Source organism: Neoarius graeffei, chromosome 2 (genome assembly GCF_027579695.1).
Source record: "Neoarius graeffei isolate fNeoGra1 chromosome 2, fNeoGra1.pri, whole genome shotgun sequence".
Taxonomy (NCBI): domain Eukaryota; kingdom Metazoa; phylum Chordata; class Actinopteri; order Siluriformes; family Ariidae; genus Neoarius; species Neoarius graeffei.
The window spans coordinates 38987083-39012113 of NC_083570.1; the positions used below are offsets into that span (position 1 = coordinate 38987083).

Here is a 25031-nt window from a genome sequence, read left to right on the forward strand (position 1 = left end):
AAACAAACAAAAAAACTCGATTTCCACATTAGGGATATAGCCAAATACAAATACATTATTTGGACTGAACAGATAATACACTCTACATGAATTATTTCTTTTATAAAATATTGTAAATGCTGAAATTTAAACGAAAGCTAATGGAAGCATGCCAGTCTTTAGCAAAATTACAACAATCCCAAGTACAACAACAACAACAACAAAAGACTTTAAACTAGCTCAAATATTCAGGCACGGAAAAAGATAGAAGTGTTTTTCTTCTGTTTCTCAGTACTTTCAGGGGAAACAAATTAATAGTACTGTGCATTTCTAGGTTTGCAGTATAGCTGATTTATAAGGGGGGGGGGGGGGGAGCCTTGGCCTAATGGTTAGAGAAGCAGCTTTGGGACCAAAAGGTCGCCGGTTCAATTCCCTGGATCAGCAGAAATGGCTGAAGTGCCCTTGAGCAAAGCACCTAACCCCAGGCTGCTCTGGGTATGCTGTACATCGCTCTGGATAAGAGTGTCTACTAAATGCCTATAAAGTAAAATTAACTCCTACACTGTTCCCCCAATCTGGATGCTCATACCCTCAAATTACAACCCCAATTCCAAAAAAGTTGGGACAAAGTACAAATTGTAAATAAAAATGGAATACAATAATTTACAAATCTCAAAAACTGATATTGTATTCACAATAGAACATAGACAACATATCAAATGTCGAAAGTGAGACATTTTGAAATTTCATGCCAAATATTGGCTCATTTGAAATTTCATGACAGCAACACATCTCAAAAAAGTTGGGACAGGGGCAATAAGAGGCTGGAAAAGTTAAAGGTACAAAAAAGAAACAGCTGGAGGACCAAATTGTAACTCATTAGGTCAATTGGCAATAGGTCATTAACATGACTGGGTATAAAAAGAGCATCTTGGAGTGGCAGCGGCTCTCAGAAGTAAAGATGGGAAGAGGATCACCAATCCCCCTAATTCTGCGCCGACAAATAGTGGAGCAATATCAGAAAGGAGTTTGACAGTGTAAAATTGCAAAGAGTTTGAACATATCATCATCTACAGTGCATATCATCATCAAAAGATTCAGAGAATCTGGAAGAATCTCTGTGCGTAAGGGTCAAGGCCGGAAAACCATACTGGGTGCCCGTGATCTTCGGGCCCTTAGACAGCACTGCATTACATACAGGTATGCTTCTGTATTGGAAATCACAAAATGGGCTCAGGAATATTTCCAGAGAACATCATCTGTGAACACAATTCACCGTGCCATCCGCTGTTGCCAGCTAAAACTCTATAGTTCAAAGAAGAAGCCGTATCTAAACATGATCCAGAAGCGCAGACGTCTTCTCTGGGCCAAGGCTCATTTAAAATGGACTGTGGCAGAGTGGAAAACTGTTCTGTGGTCAGACGAATCAAAATTTGAAGTTCTTGATGGAAATCAGGGACGCCGTGTCATTCGGACTAAAGAGGAGAAGGACGACCCAAGTTGTTATCAGCGCTCAGTTCAGAAGCCTGCATCTCTGATGGTATGGGGTTGCATTAGTGCGTGTGGCATGGGCAGCTTACACATCTGGAAAGACACCATCAATGCTGAAAGGTATATCCAGGTTCTAGAGCAACATATGCTCCCATCCAGACGACGTCTCTTTCAGGGAAGACCTTGCATTTTCCAACATGACAATGCCAAACCACATACTGCATCAATTACAGCATCATGGCTGCGTAGAAGAAGGGTCCGAGTACTGAACTGGCCAGCCTGCAGTCCAGATCTTTCACCCATAGAAAACATTTGGCACATCATAAAACAGAAGATACGACAAAAAAGACCCAAGACAGTTGAGCAACTAGAATCCTACATTAGACAAGAATGGGTTAACATTCCTATCCCTAAACTTGAGCAACTTGTCTCCTCAGTCCCCAGATGTTTACAGACTGTTGTAAAGAGAAAAGGGGATGTCTCACAGTGGGAAACATGGCCTTGTCCCAACTTTTTTGAGATGTGGTGGTGTCATGAAATTTAAAAATCACCTAATTTTTCTCTTTAAATGATACATTTTTTCAGTTTAAACATTTGATACGTCATCTACATTCTATTCTGAATAAAATATGGAATTTTGAAACTTCCACATCATTGCATTCCGTTTTTATTTACAATTTGTACTTTGTCCCAACTTTTTTGGAATTGGGGTTGTATTAATCAGATTCCTTCTTTATTTTGTTTACTCCAATACACTGCGTTAGACAGCAAAAATAACATGTCGATGTCTGAATAGTTACAGACCCGACTGCTGACCAACCAACTCTTGGATGAAGCCTTATCGTCATGCAAAACGTTATTGCTGATTTAAACTGAAGTCCTGTCGTGTGCGCCGTCACCGGAGTGAATGTCATTCTGCCTTTCTCAAAATACCTCACTTACAGCGTGTGAAGACAGAAAGCACGTTAGACCCTGCTGGGTCAAAACTGAGAAAATCAGCCTTCTTTCAAGCTTTGTCCCTGTGGGTCCCTTAGTTCTGGTCAGAACCTGAGATTTCAGGCAAGACAGACAATCTGATCCAAGCGCAATTAAGAGAAACTAAATAAAAGAACATACCAGTTTATTGTGGTCCGCCATGAGGTGGTACTTCATCCCAGTTGAAGTCTTTAGTTGTTTCCCACAATGTGTGCATTTAAATACATGCTAAAATAAACGATCAAATTAGTAGCAGAGCAACCTTGACTACTATCAAGCATTTGTTCAATCCAAAGATCCTAGTAAGCACTGCGAGGTTCATGTACCAGTTTGCAGGCTCCCATGTGTTTTTTCAGGCCCTCTACTGTTTTCCTCCCTACACGTTTACACTTGGGGCAAGTGACCCGGCCCTTTGCGAGAATCTGCAGCTGCCAGGTCTCCTCTTGACTTCCTGCCAAAATACAAAAGTTAAGTCACTGGTGAGGAATTAAATAAACCTGTGTACCATATGTATACTCCAATGTGGAAATCCTTACATGATGTCATGTTGAAAGCTAGACAGCCTTTCGATTTCATAAAATTGGTGAAATTTAGTTCCCTCTGAAATTTGGTCATTGTGATATACGTTTATTTCTGTGATATCTCAACAAGAGTGCTCTGAGAGCACAATATCCCCCGCTGGCAACTATGCCATACAGTAACTCTGGTAAAATGCGACTGAACTGACAAAATTGCAATATGCGTATTACCAACATATAACAAAGAATCCTGCCAAGTTTCGTGAAATTCCTCCAAAAATTGTGAGAGGAGTTGATTTCAGAAGATGAGCACCCTTCCCTTCCCGGGACGGACATCACCACAACATAATCCCCCTTCAGGCCTTTTGGCCAGCGGGAGATAAAAATTGTGAGGGAAGTTGATTTCAGAAAGCAAGCACACCTTGATGAAATTACCAAAGTACAAGCTTGTTCATAATTAAGGGCATAACTCTGATAAAATTTGCCCAAATTGAACGAAATTTCAATCTGCGTATAACTGTCATATAACAAAGCCTTTTGCCAAGTTTGGTGAAATTCCTCCACAAATTGTGAGAAGAGTTGATTTCAGAATAACGTACACCCTCATGAAATTGTCAAAGTGCAAGTTATTTAATCAAGGGTCAAAACTCGGGGAAAATTTTCACAAACAAAATTAAATCGCAATATGCGTCATATAACAAGGCCTTTTGCCGAGCTTCGAGAAATCTGTCCAATAATTGTGAGAGGAGTTGATTTCAGAAGGAAAACACACTCATGAAATTGTCAAAGTATAATTTTGTTAATCGAGGGCTGTAACTCTGGTAAAATGTGACCAAATTGAACAAAATTACAATATGCGTATTACCGACGTATAACAAAGAATCCTGCCAAGTTTCGTGAAATTCCTCCAAAAATTGTGAGAGGAGTTGATTTCAGAAGATGAGCACCCTTCCCGGGACGGACGGACAAACAGAAATCGCCACGACATAATCCCCCTACGGGCCTTTCGGCCAGCAGGGGATAAAAGCAGGCCATTCTGTGGCTAGGAAGTTATTTAATGTGAGTGGATTCCCGAGCAAATAATGTGCATGAAATCGCTCGCTTCGCGCAGTCAAGCAGACAGAGGAAGTCTGTGTGCGCATGAGCAGGTTTACCTTCATCGTCTTCTTTTGGGTTTTACAGCAGCTGGCATCCACAGTGTTGCATTACTGCCATCTACAGGTTTACCTTGACCGTGCACTGACCATTACATCATTCTGTCACTAAACGAACAGCTGATCTCGCTGAGCACCGATATTTATTAGTTTGGTCCTGCATTTCCTTTCCTTCGCAACATAATGTCTTTTCTTCTCGCTTTCCATTAGTGTAATCAGTCTTTCACATTTCATTCACACACTCACGTCCTCCATTTTCCTCTCCTGTTTCAAATTTGTATCCCACAATGCCTTACGCGAATATGGAAAGCCCACCATGTGATGCATGACATAGTATCTTGTATTGTGTCATGGTGAAGCAGGAAAAAATAGCGGAGAATTTAGGGCTACATGGCCCTAAATTCATTAACTGTTCTATTTTAAAAAACCTAATAAAATTGGAAGTCTGTGATTCGAATTCAGTAGCTTTCGGTCCATTAAACAAAAATAACTGGGTCTCACGGAAAATTGTTTTTATGACCTACACTTAAAATCTGAAAGGCAGTCTAGCTTTAAGGGAATACGGTTTCCAAAATTAGACGTGTTGCAGGTAATAAATATAATTATGTCGTGGCCCGATCACATTAAACACATTATCTCATGTCAACTCCTGAGCCACTTCAGCTAAACTGGAAAGCGAAAGGCTTTATTTATTTATTTATTTATTTATTTACCTGGAGGATAACTGGGTGTCTCTCTCTTCACGCAGTAGAACTCAGATCTCGGAGTCCTACTTTTAGCACTGTTGGCTGAGGGACTCCTCTGAGTATACTGTGCTACAGGAACTATGACAGGAACTGGGGGGGAGGACATGTGACCCATCAATCAATCTGACAAAAACAAGGAATGTTTCACCAAAACAATGAATGACCAGCTGTGTTTCACCTCCTCAATATATTATACCCTTGATACTCTCATTCCATGTTCTTCTTCTTCTTCCATCTCAAAGTCTGGATATATGATATGATCAAGTGTATTTTGTACATTCTGTGGACTTGAAACTATTTTACAGTAATTGTTAAGGTGGATTCACTATTGACATTCAGTTAGGACGCAGAACTTGAAGCCCATGGGGAAAATGATTTTAAAAACACCCTGGACAAAACCATTATTTCTTGTGAAGTCATACCCATACTGTGGCTTTTAAAGTCGGAGTGTTGTTTTTTCCTGAATTACAGGCAAATATGAAATGCTGAGCGACTTTATTTCGGTTATAAACTCGTCTTCTTGCTGTCTGGTTTTATTAAACATTATTATACATACGGGACACTTTCTCGATGGAATAAAAACACGTGTTCTATTCCCTTCTAGCGGGTTTCATTCATTTGGTTTGATAGCATGCAATATTGTCAGCATCTCGCTTATACTACATGTATTAAATCACTCTACCCAATGGAGAATGAGTGTTGAATATGATTTACGATATTGCATGGTTGTCAAGGCAACATGACGTCACATGTCGGAGATGTCAAACTTCCGTGCTAGCGAGCGACTGGGATAATTTGAAAACAAACATGACTGCCAGGTTTGCTTCGTTAAATATGGAAGATTTTGAGAGAATTTTGAAAGTGAGAGATGCGTTGAACACCCGAAAGGAATGTGTACTGTATGTATAATAATAATAATAATAATAATAATAATAATAATAATGGATTTTTTTGCGGTATATCAGATATATTCCATTCAGCTACTCGTCTTCGACTCGTTCAATATCATGCTCGCTGAATGGAATATATCTGACATACCGCTCAACGCCATCCAATATTATTTAAATATTCAGGATCATGTATTGGACTGCTAAATTGTGAGATTTGCTGCAGTGTTCGGGAACTGTGAGGTCACCTTGATACTGTGTGCGAGGAGACTGCACTTGTGAGAGGAGATTGCGCTTTGGTGAAGGCCAGTAAATGAGCAGCCTGCATGATTCTCGAAAACACCCGTTGGTCTCAGTTTGAACTGGTATACAAAAGGTGTGATCTTTACCTCTGCCAACTCTGTTGGAGGAGGATATGTTTTCACCTCTGTTTGTTCGGTCATCCTTTACCAACATAACTTTAAAAAACAAAATTAAAAAAAAAAAAAACCCATTCACTATTTTGATGAAATTTTGAAGAAAGGTGGACCATGGGCCAAGGAACAATTGATTAGATTTTAACGCAAATGTGCCGGAAGTATGCACTCAACCGAGTTCCCTTCTAGTTAATAATGTGCAACACTTAAAGGGGAACTGAAGTTATTTTTAAACTTACTTTATTTCTTAATTAACGCGTTATTCAATTACGTTTTCAGTTTTATTAACCTTATATCGTGACTCGTATTGGCATATTATATTACACTTATCAGGCTTTTCAGTTTTTAGCCATGCTGAATGTGGTTCGTATGGTCCATGGCAGGCGTCGCTTATCCGCGCGATCTTCACGAGACTTGTGCGAGACTTCAAACGTGAAGTGTCAGCGCCGCCATTTTGAAAACTGTTTACACAGCGGCCAGATCGCCATATTATTCCAATTTAGATTAATTTCAAGATTTGCCAGCTTCATCAGTGATGGAGATTATTCCATACGACTTCGAACCATTGGCTAAATGGTGTGTGTGTGTGTGTGTGTGTGTGTGTGTGTGTGTGTGTGTGTGTGTGTGTGTGTGTGAATGAGTGAGTGAGAGAGAGAGAGGAGGAGGCTTTCGGACACTAGTCCGTCGTGCTGGTATTTACGTCATTGTCACACAATTAAAACGTGCCAGATCAGGCGGCTGGTGGGTTTTCAAAATAATAAATACATATTACACTGAGCGCATTTCCCACATTAATCAATACAAAGTAGCTGCATCTTTCAGTTCTGTTTAAATCAAGGCTGAATACTTTCTTCTTTGCCGCTGCCTTTTATTAAATCAAATTTGAGACTTTTAATTTGATTTCTTTCAGCACAACCGCAATGCATGATGGGATATATTGCTTTGGTTAGTGACCATCATTGTACACTGCTTTTCATGATGCATTGTGGGATACTTTGAGTGCACTATACAGGGTGTAAATCAATCCTCTCAATAACTGCCGGCAACCGGCAATTTTGCCGCCTACAAACGCTCCATTGCCGGCTACTCACAGTGGTTTTTCAAAGAATTGAAATTCATAAGTTTTTACTTGATAATTTATACTTCATAAAAATAAAATTTTGCATTCAGGATCACTCAGAATTCACCATTTAACATCTACATTTTCAAGATTTTACTTGGTTGGGGTGTCGTGGCTCAGGTGGATAAGGCGCCATACCATAAATCCGGGGACCCGGGTTTGATTCCGGCCCGAGGTCATTTCCCAATTCCTCCCCATCTCTCTCTCCCGCTCATTTCCTGTCTCTACACTGTCCTATCAAATAAAGGTGAAAAAAGCCCAAAAAATATCTTTAAAAAATAAATTTCCGGGGGAGGAACCCCATCTTTTTTATACATCGCGGCGGCGGCTAACACAGCCTCCGCTCAGCTTACGCTTAACATGGATCCCAGACGTCCGCTATTTAGCGGAATTCCGCTATTTTTCTAGCCAAAGTGTTGTTTTTTTAAAATCTCTTGTATATCCGTTAAAAATATGTTTAAGTAAAATGACCAGCAGAATATGTTCTGATTTGGTTTGCTTGTTTAGCGATGTTTTTGTCGGCTTTGTTTGTTCTCGTTGACGTTCGGGAACACTCGGAAGTTAAATTGATGTAAATACCGCGAGACTGTACGCGATAGAACGTGAAAACAATATGGCTGCGCCCATTTGCTAGAAAACGTGTTTTAACTCCGTTGTTTCTAATGCGTTGAACTTAATTCAATATGTCGTGGAAAGCGTAGTTGCGCTTAGCCAGAGAGGAAGTTGAATCCAAGAAGAGATTAATGAATTTGGTGAATACAGAACTTGAAACAAAAGCTCATGCGAACAGAGTAGCCAAGACACTATCCGAAAGAGCACTGCAGGAAGATCAGAAAAAGCAGTAGGAAAGATCAGAGAAACAAAAGCAGAGAAAACTGGAGGAAAGATCACAGAATGCACCCCAGAAAAGAGCATTAAATTCCTCTGCAGTGAAACCTTTCAAAAAGAGAGAGGTTTAAATCAAATATCTCCAATATTTGCTGTACATATGTATATATTTAATATTACTGAATCATTGATTTCTGCTCATATTCATGATTTTTGAAAAATGAATGTGGCTTATATTAGACTAGTAGTGACATTAACTCGAAACAAAAAAATAAACAAATGAGATGAACTATGGATACTATTGTTATAACAAAATCAGTGGAATATTTAGGCAAGTATATTCTTCAAAGCTACATTTTCGTCTAATTTTTATAAATATATATTTTTTTGCCACTTGTCATAGATTACAAAATATGGCATCAAATAGATACACATTATTGTTAAATTCTGTTGCTTTTCTATGTTAAATCTATGTAAAAAATGTGTTCTACAGCATCTTTAAATGTTAAAATCTCAACAGCTTCAGGGGGCTTTTCCCCCTGTACCCCCAGCAGGGGCGCTGCCCCCTTGACCCATGCTGATAGTTTCTTACATTCCTCTATTTTTTTCAATTACTGCTGGGATCCCTGGCTTAACCTCTGCCTACTACTCTTTCTTACTTGCCCCTTTCTCAGAAATATATTGAGAGGGCTGGTAAATAATTCTCACTAAGGTTTCGGACAGCACTACAAAATGGCGTCCTCACTATATAGTGCCCTATATAGTGAGTAGGGAGTGATTTTGGACACAGGGAAAACTTTCGGCTTGATTACGTCAGCATTCAAAAGAGGGCGCGCGCGTATTTTGACAATGTTGGCAGATGCTGGTTGCTTTGATTTCCGCTGTATGTTTTACTTCCGTCCTACGAAGTCTCACACAGGTCTCAGTGAATCTCGTTTACGGTCACTGCTTTGACATATGGACTGATATATTCCATAGCATATTTCAAAAACACTCATAACTTGCTCTAGCAGTGACAAAATAGCTGGCAGAAATGCATTCCTACATTTTATAAAATGAGAAATATAATTTTGATAATAAAAAAAAAATGCCTTCAGTTCCCCTTTAATGATCTGAGAAAACTGCAGTATCTCTATTAGCAAGTGTGCTGGTAGAGGAGCCATGAAGTTACAGGCTTCTTCAGACACGAAGCACAGAGACTTTGGCATCGCGATATTTATATTTATTATATCGACACGAGTGGTTTACTGGGAAATGCGCCACTCGTACTTTTCATATGAACTACATCCGGGACACTGAGTAACATATTTTCCAATATCTTCACTCGTGAGGAAATCGATGAATTGTTTTGATTAACTTGCGTAGATTTTGTTTGTGAATGTGTCTATATAATAAAAAGAAAATTGCACGTTGGCTTGAAGATATGAAGTTTATCTTCTCGTGTTGAAAAACCTGCACTTTTCATACGGAATACATCACAGACCTGAGTGACATATTTAAATAACATTGGCTGGATTTTTTTTCATGGTATATCAGATATATTCCATTCAGCCAGCATGATATTGAAGGAGTCCAAGTTGAAGAAAAGCCAGCCAATATTATTATTATTATTATTATTAATACACACACTCTTCATATCAGCATACCTGAAGGCCAACACGAGCTTACCCATGACTTGGCGCCGTCAGCGCAGCAGTGAAGTCACGTTCCAGCCAGTGTAGCGTTCATTAGTAGTGTTAGCGAATGCTAATAAAGCAGTCAAGCCAGTGCTATCGAGAGCAAGTAACACAGGCTGATGACCAAGAAACTAATATTTCTGTCTCCAGAAATCTGTCTTCTTCCACACATGCTCGCCACAGTATTTTTCACTCAAACTTAAGTATTCACTTCCCTCTGTAAATTTACTTAGTGACTTTTAAAATCAACATCGACAACAACATACAACAGAGCGACCTGGCAGCCAAAATTCTCTCAAAATCTTCCGTATTTAACAAAGCAAACCTGGCGGCCATGTTGGTTTGCAAATTGTTGGAAGTTGTGCATCTCCGATGTGCCTCTTTTCCAGTTTTTCAATGTCTGTTGATATGGTTCTCTCTTGTAAATATGTGTGAAGAATATTTAATGAAGTTTTGGTAGCCTTTTGGGTGTTCAGCGTGTCTCTCTCTTTCCTGGCGAACAAAGAAATGCTTCTGCGCATGCACAGCAGAAAACTCTCATTGGATATTCGCATCAGCTCCAACGTGTGATGTCATGTTTTCGACAACCATGCAACATTGCAAACCATATTCAATGCTCACTCTACCCAACGGAGAATGACAATACCCGTAGGATAAGCGATATGCTAACAATACTGCATGATCAAACCAAAGGAACGAAACCTGCTAGAAGGGAACAGAACACGTTTTTATTCCGTCGAAAAAGTGTCCTGTATGTATAATAATTCCTGATATTTCACTCCTATGAGGTCACTCCCAGTGTTTTCCCGCTGACTAGATATGCACTGTCAAAATTAAAATTCTTCTAATTAGCTTGCATATTTTTTTGTGGATGTTTCCATATAATATAAAGAACATTACACGGTGGTGCGATGATATGATATGACATTTATCTTCTTGTGCTGAAAAAATATATATATATATATCACCACTTGAAGATAAACTTCATATTTTTGCATCACCGTGTAATATCCTCTATATATTTTCTAAATGCAGTGTTGTACGTGCCTTCGTTTTTGTTTATTTAATTTATTGCCATTTTAGCATCTTTAGCTATTTTATGGCCAAAACAGGTAAAAATAAATATTACACAATTTTTTTTTTTTTAAGATATTTTTTGGGCTTTTTTTTCACCTTTATTGGATAGGACAGTGTAGAGACAGGAAATGAGCGGGAGAGAGAGACGGGGAGGGATCGGGAAATGACCTCGGGTTGGAATCAAACCCGGGTCCCCGGATTTATGGTATGGCGCCTTAGCCACCTGAGCCATGACGCCTTCTACACAATTTTTTTTTAACAATCAAACAAATAAATAATTTAAATAAGGGTGTTTTTTTCATCAATACAAGTTAGAAAGTTTAAAACTTTTAAAGGTGGGACCTTAGAAAAGATGTTTACAGCAGTATCTTCTTTATAAAACTGCTGCCTTTTAATTCTCAGGACAGAACATGATAATAAAATGTGCTTAATTGATAAAGGCCTGTTGCAAAAATGACACAGTGGAAGTTCACCTCCAGTCAACAAAAAAAAAAAATGTGTGAGTCTAGAATGTCCAATTCTACATCTAGTATAGACTACTTGATCATGTCTAGATGAAAAAGAAAATATGAGTCTCTTCTTAACAGCGTGACATATTTGTACGTGCCTTCGAGAGCGAGAACTGCGGTCCTTACCAGCGGTCTCATACCAAACCACCACACTACATTCGTCTGGTGCTCACCTCTCTCTCTCATAATCTCCAAACCAGAGCCAACTTTGTCCTTCATCCTGCATGCAGTGGCAGGACCATAAGCAATGGGTTGCGTTTTAGAGCCGTTCAGTGAATTAGCATGGACCACTGAAGTGCACGAAGATCCATCTTCTGTAGGAACCCTGGAGACTGGCTGCAGATCATGATATCTAGAAAGATACATCACAAAGTACATTAAAGCCTTGATGTATGACCAAACTAGATCCAGACAAACAGTTTTAGGGATCTGGTCTGGCTTTATTTAGTCTAATAGGGCACTTAGACAATGTGGGAACTTGTTAAAAAGCATTTTCAGGTCTTTTTAATGTGTCTTCAGAATTGTTTTCACTTCAGTGTTTGTTAAAGCTAGACCGCCGTTCAGATTTTTCAAGTGTAGGTCATAAAAAGAATTTTCCCCAACACCCAATTATTTTTGTTTAGTGGACCAAAAGCTACTGAATTCGAATCACAGACTTCCAATTTTATTAGTTTTTTTTTAATAGAACAATTAATTAATTTAGAGCCAAGTGGCCCTAAATTCTTCGCTATTTTTTCCTGCTTCACCATGACACAATACTACGTCATGCATCACATAGTGGGCTTTCCCCGTTCGCTCAAGGCATTGTGGGATACAGATTTGAAATGGGAGAGAACAATGTTGGACGTGAGTGTGTGAATGAAACGAGAAAGACCGACTACAGTAACGGAAAGCGAGAAAAGACGTTATGCTGCGAAGGAAAGGAAGCACAGGACCAAACTAATAAATGCTGGCGCTCAGCGAGCACCTTGGTGTGATCAGCTATTCGTTTAACGACAGAATGATGTAACTGTCAAGGCACAGTCAAGGTAAACCTGTAGATGGCAGTAATGCAACACTGTGGATGCCAGCTGCTGTAAAACCCAAAAGAAGAAGGTGGTAAACCTGTGCATGCGCACACGGACTTCCTCTGTCTGCTTGACTGCGCGAAGCGAGCGATTTCATCCACATTATTTGCTCGGGAATCCCTTCAAATTAAATAACTTCGCAGCTACAGAATGGCCTGATGTTTTGTGAGATACTACAGAAATAAACATCGATCACAACGACCAAATTTCAGGGGGAACTAAATTTCACCGATTTTATGAAATCGAAAGGCCGTCTAGATTTAAAGCCTTGATGTATGACCAAACTAGATCCATGCAAACAGTTTTCGGGATCTGGTCTGGCTTTATTTCGTCTAATAGGGCAGTTAGACAATGTGGGAAAGACCTGGAAATGCTTTTTGATATGTCTTCCGAATTTTCATTTCAGTGCATGTTAAAGTGAATGTAATGTCTCTAAACCACACTTTTTTCCTTGTACAAAGCAACAATCATTATGTTGATTGACCATGTGTTTTCGAACCATAGCTGATCCAAAAGGCCAGAAATTGATGGAAAATCAACACGATCAGCCAATTTTCACAGAATCTGCCGTGACTGAACCGGAAAATCCCAAAGGGGTGCATGACATCACACATGTAGCAATTTGGGTATCAATTTCGTTCCTGTGTGCATCAGTGGTTAGACTAATCTCAATATGGAACCACGTTTTGGAGAGAATTCTAATAGTGACTGGGATTCTTACACAATGCCTTGCAAAAGTATTCATCCCCCTTGGTGTTTGTCCCGATTTGTCGCATTACAAGCTGGAATTAAAATAGATTTTTGGAGGGTTAGTACCATTTGATTTACACAACATGCCTACTGCTTTAAAGGTGCACATTGTTTTTTATTGACACACAAACAATAAAATGAAAAAACAGAAATCTGGAGTGTACATCGGTATTCACCCCCTTCCGTATGAAACCCCTAAATAAGAGCTGGTCCAACCAATTCACTTCATAAGTCACATAATTAGTTGATTAAGATCCACCTGTGTGCAATCAAAGTGTCACATGATCTGTCACATGACATCTGTATAAATCAACCTGTTCTGGAAGGACCCTGACTCTGCAACACTACTAAGCAAGCAACATGAAAAACCAAGGAGCCTCCAAACAGGTCAGAGACAAAGTTGTAGAGAAGTATAGATCAGGGCTGGGTTATAAAAAATACCCCAAACTTTGAATATCCCAGGGAGCACCATTAAATCCATTATAGCAAAATGGAAAGAATATGGTACCGCTACAAACCCGACAAGAAAAGGCCGCCCACCAAAACTCACAGACCGGGCAAGGAGGGCATTAATCAGAGATGCAACAAAGACACCAAAGATAACACTGAAAGAGCTGCAAAGATCCACAGCAGAGATGGGAGTATCTGTCCATAGGACCACTTTAAGCCATACACTCCACAGAGCGGGGCTTTATGGAAGAGTGGACAGAAAAAAAGCCATTGCTGAAGAAAACATGTTTGGAGTTTGCCCAACAGCATGTGGCAGACTCCCCAAACACATGAAAGAAGATTCTCTGGTCAAATGAGACTAAAATTGAACTTTTTGGCCATCATGGGAAATGCCATGTGTGGCACAAACGCAACACCCTGAGAACATCATCCCTACAATGAAGCATGGTGGTGGCAGCATCATGCTGTGGGGATATTTTTCATTTGCAGGGACAGGAAAGCTGGTCAGGACTGAAGGAAAGATGGATGGCACTAAATACAGGGCAATTCTGGAGGAAAACCTGTTCGAGTTGGCCAGAGGTTTGAGACTGGGACGAAGGTTCACGGTCCAGCAGGACAATGACCCTAAACATACTGCTAAAGCTACACTGGAGTGGTTTAAAGGGAAACATTTAAATGTCTTGGAATGGCCTAATCAAAGCCCAGATCTCAATCCAATTGAGAATCTGTGGCATAACTTGAAGATTGCTGTACACCAACACAACTCATCTAACTTGAAGGAGTTGGAGCAGTTTTGCTTTGAGGAATGGGCAAAAATCCCAGTGGCTAGACGTGCTAAGCTAACAGAGACATACCCCAAGAGACTTGCAGCTGTAATTGCAGCAAAAGGTGGCTCTACAAAGTATTGACTTTGGGGCGGGTTAATACCTATGCACACTCCAGATTTATGTTTTTTCATCTTAAATTACTGTTTGTGTCACAATAAAACAACAATTTGCACCTTTAAAGTGGTAGGCATGTTGTGTAAATCAAATGGTGCTAACCCCCCAAAAATCCATTTTAATTCCAGCTTGTAATGCGACAAAACAGGACAAACACCAAGGGGGATGAATACTTTTGCAAGGCACTGTATGTTGGATGAAGGGGCAGATGATTATCAAGGATATTCCGGATTAAATGGTTATCTTTTCACGCCCCCAAGACGAGAAACCGATGCAAGTTCACCACAGTCCCATTCACTGCTGATAGCGCACCACCAGCCAGAGAGAATTGGAAACACAGATTGGTTTGTGGATTTTTATTTGAAGCTGGCCGCTGCAAAATATCGGGAAAATATTTACATCTACCTCAATAAATGCAGAAATATAATCTTTAAAACGTACACTTATTCACTGTAATTACTAAAAGAAAAAATATGAAGTGGGGGGGAATCGACGAAGTGTCCAAATGTCAGATCAAATATCATTTACTAAATAAATGGGTTTCTTTTTGCTCCAGTAATTCCCATGTGGTCGTTCTGGTGGTGACAAACACTTGATGAATCAGATTTATTATTAGTAGGCGACACAAAATCAACCCGCTTTGCTTGCACAAACCTCACCCACTGTCGCTTTAGATTCGTGTCATTTCTTGGAAATTCGTGAACTGAATGTCCTGTTGTATATGGATTTGAACATCCAAACAACGCAGCACTTTCCCATCGTTGTTTTTGTAAGATTCCAACAACAATATCCAATTTCAGCGAGTGAACAGGCACGGAGTCAGATGAACCAAAATGACCCAGATAACCAGGGTTCCACGTGTGACATCATGCGAGATTAGCCCTGGGGCAAGGCTGCCTTTTTCCGGGATCTGGAAGCCACGATTTATCGATAGTTTTGTGCTTGATAATAAAATAACAATTAATATTATTTCCCCCCCTGCTTTATTAATTCATTATGGTCGTTACTAATGAAATATATTCATTTTAAAGCATTAACATTAAGGCATTACATACACTTTAAGCAAATTACCCTCATTCGAAGAATTTGTTCGAAGGTTTTGAAATTATCCAGTACTTTCACTCACTTTTTCCTGCCATATGCTCTTGTTATCTTTTGGGGACTTGCCTCATCTTCATTCTGAGATACAAGAAATTAGGATTATGCACTCAAGACTGTCCATGAACAGAACATCTCTAAAATGTCGAGTTAAAAATGATGTAACGATGTTAAACATGTCCGTTCGATCAGTTAAGTGAGGAGAAATGAGCTTACCATGGATGGAAGCCCGCCGCATGCTGCAACCACTTTATCCATAATGTTTGGGTCTCCTGATTAAATATTAATAAAGCAATACTTTTAAATAAAGTTGTCTCATTGCTCAATAATATTTTCAGGACTGTGAGAAAGTGAGTTTCCTAAACTCCAGAAAATCTCAACATTTTTGGCACACAGTGAGAAGTACATTGACTGCATGGTATGGCCAAAAGTATGTGGACACCTGACCAGCACACCTACATGTCATTCTTCCTCAAACTGTTACCACAAAAGTGGAAGGACACAATTGTACAGAAGATCTTAAGAATCTCTCTTCTCACATGGTGTCCCCAAACCTTTGGTCATATCGTGTATAAGAGCTGAAGACACATGATTCAAAATGATCATGTTTATCCACCTGTATGAGGCTTTTTTTCAGGCCTTGAGATCTTCCTCTTGTTGGCCACGTATATGACAGACATGTTCCTCTGGGTTTGCTTCCTTCACATTCAACACTGGGAGCCAAAATATTCAAATGTTAGAACATCACATGGCATGCAGCATAGTATTGACCTCTGAGTGTTTAATATTAATTTACCGGTATCAATACTTTAAGAATTATGAATACCTTCTTAAACACTCTGGGTCATTAGCAGCACCAGGATTGGCAGGTACCGTTTCTACAATCAGCTCCAAAATAACTGGCACCCCTGAATAAGACAGGTAAATACCATTGTGGTCAGAAGTTTATATACAGTGACATTCATGTCATCTTGGATATGAAGGTCATGCCAGTATTTGGGCTTTCAGTAATTTCTTTGAACTGTTCTTTTTCTGTGGCAGAATGATTATACAGCATACATAGTTAATTAGGGCGGCACGGTGGTGTAGTGGTTAGTGCTGTCGCCTCACAGCAAGAAGGTCCGGGTTCGAGCCCCGTGGCCGGTGAGGGCCTTTCTGTGTGGAGTTTGCATGTTCTCCCCGTGTCCGCGTGGGTTTCCTCCGGGTGCTCCGGTTTCCCCCACAGTCCAAAGACATGCAGGTTAGGTTAACTGGTGACTCTAAATTGACCGTAGGTGTGAATGTGAATGGTTGTCTATGTGTCAGCCCTGTGACGACCTGGCGACTTGTCCAGGGTGTACCCCGCCTTTCGCCCGTAGTCAGCTGGGATAGGCTCCAGCTTGCCTGTGACCCTGTAGAACAGGATAAAGCGGCTAGAAATAATGAGATGAGACATCGTTAATTAAAAATTTTTAAAAATAACACTAGAATTTGGTGCACAAGTTTTCTTTGGGTTTTCTGAAATCATCACAGGGTCAAAAACATATACATAGCACACCTAATATTTGGGTAAAATGTCTCTTCGGAAGATTCACTTTGACCAAACATTTTTGTTTACCATGAACAAGCTTCCGGCAGAATTCTGGTTGGATATTTCACGACGCTTCATGGTAGAATTGGTAGAGTTCAATTAATTTTTTTTTTCTTGGCATGGACTTGACTTATAAGCACAGTCCATATATTTTCAATAGGGTTGAAGTCAGGACTTGTTTTAAGCTTAATGTTAGCCTGCTTTATCCTCCACAACCAGCTCTGATGCATGTTTGGGTTCACTGTCCTGTTGTAACTCCCAAGTCCCAAGTTGTGTTCAAGTTTCTGATGGTTTATGCTGAAGAATCCTGAGGTAGTCCTCCTTCTTCATTATTCCATCCACTTTGTGCAATGAACCAGTTCCACTGGCAGCAAAACAGCTCCAGAGCATGATGATCCTACCACCACCACCAGCTGGTACAGCGTCCCTCTGTACATGGTGGTCATTGTGGCCAAACAACTCAATCTTTGTCTCATCTGACCATACAGCTATCCTCCAGAAGGCTTTTTCTTTGTCCATGTGGTCAGCTTCAAACTTTAGTTAAGCTTGAAGGTGTCAATTTTAGAGCAGAGGGTTATTTCTTGGATAGCAGGCTCTTAGTCCATGGTGATTTGAACTGTAGACAGTGATCCATCAGCTTCCAGTTCATGGCAGGGCTGTGCCATGGTGGTTCCCAGGTTGAGCCTGACCATCCAAACCAATTTCCTTTCAGCGAGGGTGACAGTTTGGGTTTTCTTGAAGCAAAGTGGCTTGGCAAAGTGACTACACCTCACAATAACTTGGATACAATTGTTTGAACTGATCTTGGAATTTGCAGTTGTTTAGAAATGGCTCCAAGAGACATTCTGGAGTTGTGTGTATCTGCGATCCTCTTTCTCAGATCTGCACTGAGCTCCTTGGACTTTCCCATTTTACTGTGTGTTGGTCAATCCAATGAGTGCTGTAAACAAACCCTTTTTATGAAGGCACACAGAAGCTAACAGCTGTAGTCAATCATGATCACTAACAGGACGTTAAGAGACCTCGGCCTTGGCAAGATAAGAGACATTTTGGAAGTTTTAGCACCTCTGAATTAATAATCCAAGTGAGTGTATGTAAATTTTTGACCCTGTATTAATTTCAGAAAACCCAAAGAAAATTTAAACTTGTGCACCAAATTCTAGTATTTTTTTATTTAAGATGTATGCTGTACAATCATTCTGCCACAGAAAAAGAACAGTTCAAAGAAATTACTGAAAGCCAAAATATTGCCATGACATTCATATCCAAGATGGCATTCATGTCACTGTATGTAAACTTCTGACCACAACTATATATTGCACATAAAGCTGCACATTCATGCACATATATAATCTACAACGCATAAAATCATGCATATACTGGTCAGTTAATGATCACATCAAACATCAATACAAGGAAAAATATAATATGAGCTCAGTGATTTTAACTGTTGCATGGGTGTTCATATCAGAAACAAGGAACAAAAAGCCATCTAATGAGCAACAGTTCTGATGATGGAAACAGCTTGTTAATGAGAGAGGTCAGAAGAGAATGACCAGACAGGTTGAAGCTCACAGAACGTCCCCGGTAACTCAAATAACTGTGGTGAGCAGAAAAGCATCTCAGAACATACAAGGGTAAGTCAAAAAGTTCTAAGGCAGAGGTTATAATTTCAAAAGGAATTCAAAAGAAATCAAAAAAAGGAATACAAAGAAGAATTCTCTGATGGAAACATCGCATGCAGAAGTGTTTAGACTTAAATGGAGGATATATCGAGAAATAGCGTTGTTATTTTCATAAATAAAGATGTTTTTCAATTTGTCTTAGAACTTTTTGACTTGCCCTCCTACAATACAACCCTTGAGGTGGATAAGCTACAACAGAAGACCACATAGACCCCTTGCGTATGACGTCACGCATCACGTGACATAATTCCACCTGGGGGTCAGACAGACACCGTCTTTCGTGTAAGCAAGGCTTAATCGCTCTTCAATATGGTTAATTTTTGCGCTGTTTTTGGTTGTTCAAATCGAGAAACAGATAAAAAGGTATTACTGTCTTCCTGCTATCAAAAAAATTTTAACAAAGAGAAGCAAATGCTTCAAGAACGACGAAGAAATGAGAGGTTAAAGAGAATACAAGGAGAGGAGGTAAACCTGAAAACTCCAGAGAAATTCGTGATTGTATTTAAAATGTATTTAAAAAAATAGAAAGTCAGAAGTGAGTATGGAAGATTTTGCTTAAGAATCTCATTTTATTTTTTTCTGCTTGCATTGGAGTTAGCTTCTTCGTGAAAGTGTTTGATTTTCTTACAGGTGCAGCAGCTTCCTTATTCAACATGGAAAACCCAGATTGGTTTCAAACAACTTGGACATAACTTGGTAAAAAACCCAACAAGGAGCGACATGCATGATATATCCTGAAAGAACAGAAAAGATTAAGAGCAGAGAGAGCTGGAGCTTTGTTTCTGTTATCAGAGGAACCCAGTCCTGTGTAAAATGTCACCAGGGAGCCAGAGTGCAGTAATGAACCTACAGTCTGAAAGTGTTCTACACAAACACACTGAACTTTACAGCAGCTGCACACATGTGAAATGGAAATAAATCAACTAAGGCAGGAAAAACTACTTTGGATAAAATTGCTACTGTCCGTTACACACTGATCAACCTGTGTGACTCAGCTGTGCCTTTTGAATCGAGAATAAATGAAGAGGGAACTGAACATTAACCGTTTATTGAAATTATTACTACAAGACTGATTATAATTACTGTATGACTACAGCTACAACTGGAATGTGCTGATTCTGTTAGTGTTTGTAATTATTGTACCGTCCACTATTAGATCAAATTAAAATAAAATCTTACAATATTGTTTAAAAGTCTAGAGCAAGATATTTTGTTATTTTACAAATAACACTTCAGATATTATTTTAACAATAATAAACATCACTGTATAAACAACAGAGTGCAAATAGCTCTGTAACTAGATGTCCTTGGGGTTGTTGAGACATGGAGGGGAGGGAATACCATCCAGCCCACAGTTCAGGTCGGAGTCCTTTGAGAGTAAATACTTTAGCTTTCGCAACATTCAGTTCCCAAAAGCTGATGTCGAGAAAAAGTCTTTACACAAAGAAGGTTTTCTTGCTTTTGTAGTTTAAAAACAAAACAAAACAAACCCACCTGTTCTTCCGTGACAGGACTCTTCGGGAAAAAGAAGGTATATTCCAACATGCCGCTAACGCTAGGCCACAAATCTGCTGGACATCTTCGCTTGGCTTCAGTATGTAAACAAAGTTGACTTGTCCCCTAGGTATAAGGGAGCAACGGTTGCTAATGTAAATGTGACGTCAATGCAAGGGGTCTCTTGATTTCCAATCCTGTCATCCAAGAACAGGAATCTGAGGCTATTATGGGCACAGCATCACGCAAACTGGACATATGAAGACTGGAAGAACTTTGCTTGTTTTTAATACATCTTGATTTCTGCTGCCGGTGTTCAATTAGTTTTCTTGTACGTTGCAAGTACATGGAGTTAATTATTAAATAGATATACGAAAAAACATTATGAATATATTTCAATATGTTATGGAATTGCGTGGGCGGCACAGTGGTGTAGTGGTTAGCGCTGTCGCCTCACAGCAAGAAGGTCCGGGTTCGAGCCCCGTGGCCGGCGAGGGCCTTTCTGTGTGGAGTTTGCATGTTCTCCCCGTGTCCGCGTGGGTTTCCTCCGGGTGCTCCGGTTTCCCCCACAGTCCAAAGACATGCAGGTTAGGTTAACTGGTGACTCTAAATTGACCGTAGGTGTGAATGTGAGTGTGAATGGTTGTCTGTATCTATGTGTCAGCCCTGTGATGACCTGGCGACTTGTCTAGGGTGTACCCCGCCTTTCGCCCGTAGTCAGCTGGGATAGGCTCCAGCTTGCCTGCGACCCTGTAGAACAGGATAAAGCGGCTAGAGATAATGAGATGAGATGTAATTGCGTATGGATATCGGAATGTCACACTGATATCGCCACATTTTAATCAAATTTAAATTTGGGTGGCACAGTGGTGTAAGTGGTTAGCACGGTCACCTCACAGCAAGAAGGTTCTGGGTTTAAGCCCAGCGGCTGGCAGGGGCCTTTCTTTGTGGATCTGCATGTTCTCGCAGTGTCTGTGTGGGTTTCCTCCGGGTGCTCCGGTTTCCCCCACAGTCCAAAGACATGCGGTTAGGTTAATATGGGACGGCCTTGGGCTGAGGTGCCCTTGAGCAAGGCACGTAACTCCCAACTGCTCCCCGGGCGCTGTTAGTATGGCTGCCCACTGCTCTGGGTATGTGTGTGTGTTCACTGCTTCAGATGGGTTAAATGCAGAAAGGAATTTCACAAGTGTGTGATGAATAAAGTTGTGCTTTCTTTCTTTTTCTAACTCCATTAGGTGAGCGATTATCTAATTTAGTGTCACAAATGAGAAATTTCTGCACCTTTAACATTGTGTGTGTGTGTGTGTGTGTGTGTGTGTGTGTGTGTGTGTGTGTGTGTGAGAGAATATATAGGGAGAACACTGCCAACTTTGCATTATGAATAACAGTTGAAATAATCCTGACTGCTTGATTGGGTAACGGTGAAGTGAGCGAGCACAGGGAAAACATTTACTGAATTATTTAGTTTATTATTTGCTCATTTTTTCGTGTGAACGTTTGTTCATTTAACTAAAAAAAATGCTTGGAAAAAAAAATATTGTCCAAAAATATTAAATAGTTTCAATTATTAATTTACACACACACATACATATATATATATACACACACACACACACATATATATGTGTGTGTGTATGTGTGTGTGTATATGTGTGTATGTGTATATATATATATATATATATATATATATATATATATATATATATATACACACACACACACTATATATATATATATATATATATATATATATATATATATATATATATATTTCAAACACATTATATTTCATTGGTTTTGGTAAAAAACGAACACCATGTGACCTCACTGACTGGATTTAACAACTACTAATGCCTTCAGCAACTACAGTACAAATGCCTTTAGCAACTACTAATTCCGATATAGAGGAAGTGCATTGCAAAGTTGCTCTTAAGACCCCTTCTTACAAGTGAGTTCGGAAAAACCATGTACAGAGACATGTTACTTAAGAGCATCTTCCAACTTGCTCTTTAGCCTTAAAGTGCAACATTATTGGGAAACCTATGCCTAAGCTTTTTAAAGGAAAGTTTGAACTTGAAGTTTTGGACTGGATTTTTCATTTGACTTATGTAAACTAACTTAAAGTAGCTCAAGAAAAACTGACTAGCAAGCTAAATCAAATCAAATCAAATCAAATCAAGGGTTTCCATGTTGAAATCTCTGCAGCACAACAGAGCAGTTTCAAAAGGACATTCTAAAGATGCGATCGTCATTCTAAGAAACATTATGGATTGCTGGTAATATACAGTTTGTGATACTTAATTCTAAAAGCACTCATAAATAACTGTTATTGGTGTCTTAGAAGGTATAATTGCGATCAAACTTAGTTCAGTTAAATGATGGGATTAAACCACTTGAAGAATGTCAGATGTTCAGCATGTTAGTTGTCACGGCAAAATGGCCGACAATCAATATATGGCTCCGGGCTATAGAATTGTCTTAGGGCCCGTCCACACCCAATACGCTGTCATTTTGAAAAAAATCTCCGTAAACACGGCGTCGTTTCCAGAAATATCTGTGTCCACCCAAAACGCTGTCGTACATATGCCAGGCCTGTATGTGGTGCTGTGACGCCGCCACACCAACACACTAAAACCGGAAGAGAAGCCATGGAGCATGCGTATAAAGGTCACGCGCTGTTTACAAACAAGCTCATAACACGAGAAGAGGACGATCATGGCCAGCATAACTCTGAGAGGAAGAGGAGAGTCTTTTGTGTGGCCCGACAATGAAGTGGAACTATACGGTAGAAGCCTGTAGTCCGCCATTGTTGTTGTTATGACGCGTCTAGTGGCGGAGGCTGAGGTTAAAGGTTAGAGAGGTGGGGCTTATACGTCATCGTTTCTGAAAAAATCCGCATTCGCTGTTCAGACAACTCCGGGCTATCCGGCGTTTTAGGATTTTCCCACTTTGGGACCCGTTTTCAAAAAATACCAGTTTCACACCTCGAAAAAGCCAGATCCGTCTGGACGCGAGGCCGAAACGATAAAGTATTTATGTGGATTCGACAAAAATGTACTCGTGTAGACGGGCCCTTAAGGCCTCTGCATGCTCTTGCGACAAGGCTTTCGCAGATAGCTTTTCGCAGACAGTTGTAATTTATCGTTGAGCGGGGAGTAGGCGTGCGCGATGTTATTCACCGGCACAACGCAAGGGGGCGCGACGTCGCTAGGAGTAGTTGGTGGGTGTGGTTAGTGGAGTGTTTATCCTCCGGTTACTTATAATGACTAGAACTTTTTTTTTTATAATGACTAGAACTGGAGTCGTATAGATGTACGTACTTCCTCAATCAACCGCTCTTCGTGCTGCTCCATCTTTGCTCGTGTTTTTAAAAATGCCGATCGTGAAACCAAACCAAACCGGGAAAGTAGGGAAGCGGAAGTGCGTGTACAGCGGATGTAGAGTGGACCAATCAGAGCCCTCTTGTCTGCGACGCTGTCTGCGAGGCTTCTGCGGTGGTCACAATTTTTGGGAGGTGAGCGCAGAGCGTCTGCGAAGGTGGGGGGGGGGCTACGCAGACACTGTATGCGACGCTATCTGCGAGGACTGGGTTGTCAGCATAAATTGGCCTTTAGAAGGCAGAATTATCACCCAACTCAGGTCAATTCAATGATGGGACGAATACACTTGGGGCTAAACCACCTTGACACATTGGGCCCATTGCGTCACCTTACTGCCAAAATCTACCATCATATAATGGCTATATCCATCATGATACCGCACCATGTCACAAAGTCATCTCAAACTGCTTCCATGAAGTCAAGAGTCATTGATCATTGGTCTCTCCAGTCCCTAGATCTCCATCCAACAGAGCACCTTTAGGATGGGCAAGAATGGACAATTCAAGAGAATGAAGCTTTTGATGTGGTCATCTCAGTCACCTGATACCACTGAAACCATGTGGGATGAAGATCTGAGGCCCTGGAGAACCTATAGAGAGCCTGCACTGAGGAGGAGTGGTCTCAAAATCATCAGGAGGAGATTAAGATCAAGGCAGTTTTTTCCACACCCCCAATATTTTCTACCGAGGGTGCCAATAATTATTACAGTCTATCAGATTTTCCAGGAGTATAGATTACATTCCTGTAGAATTCATCCTTACCTTACGGAGCTATGTGACACCGAGGACCCACCATCACACTGTTGTTGTTTGTTTGTTTGTTTATCATTAGGCGACCTTCGAGCAGCTTCTGTCCTGCACACACGGATTACAGAGACACGGAGAACACAAGGAACCGCACAGAACCTCCACGGGAACTAAAGCACAGCGATACAATGTAGCTGCGACGTCACCGCCTTCCAGCAGCTCGATCCGTCGCGAGCCAATAAACTACGGAAGTGTCGACTTCAGAGCTGGTGACTCGCTGCGATCGCGAAGGCCTCAGAGGGTCTGAACAACAACAAAAGGGTTTTCACTAAATGCGGGCTCGCTCGTTCCAAGCGTGTTACCGCAATAACACTGGGCTCAGAATCCTGTTTAGCTCCGCCCATCCTGACTTCCCAGTGCCTGTTTAGCTCCGCCCATCCTTACTTCTCAGTGCCTGTTTAGCTCCGCCCATCC

At 40.4% G+C, this 25031-nt stretch overlaps 1 protein-coding gene across 4 annotated transcripts in view; it reads right to left on the reverse strand.

Annotated features, from left to right (window-relative positions):
* znf512 (zinc finger protein 512) overlaps positions 1–24966 on the reverse strand; it is a 65367-nt gene extending 40401 nt beyond the window's left edge. For 2 of the 4 annotated variants that reach the window (XM_060914185.1, XM_060914183.1), the window contains exons 1-10: positions 24573–24966; positions 20432–20557; positions 16509–16590; positions 16299–16395; positions 15899–15954; positions 15711–15763; positions 11550–11728; positions 4831–4953; positions 2772–2896; positions 2587–2673 (exon numbers count right to left, since the gene is read on the reverse strand). In XM_060914185.1, the coding sequence (XP_060770168.1) occupies positions 2587–2673; positions 2772–2896; positions 4831–4953; positions 11550–11728; positions 15711–15763; positions 15899–15954; positions 16299–16362 (687 nt within the window). In that variant the 5' untranslated portion in view covers positions 16363–16395; positions 16509–16590; positions 20432–20557; positions 24573–24966. Of the gene's footprint in view, positions 1–2586; positions 2674–2771; positions 2897–4830; positions 4987–11549; positions 11729–15710; positions 15764–15898; positions 15955–16298; positions 16396–16508; positions 16591–20431; positions 20558–24572 lie in introns of those variants that run through there. The other 2 variants (XM_060914184.1, XM_060914187.1) reach the window with 2 other exon arrangements.
* Positions 24967–25031: the final 65 nt, after the last annotated feature.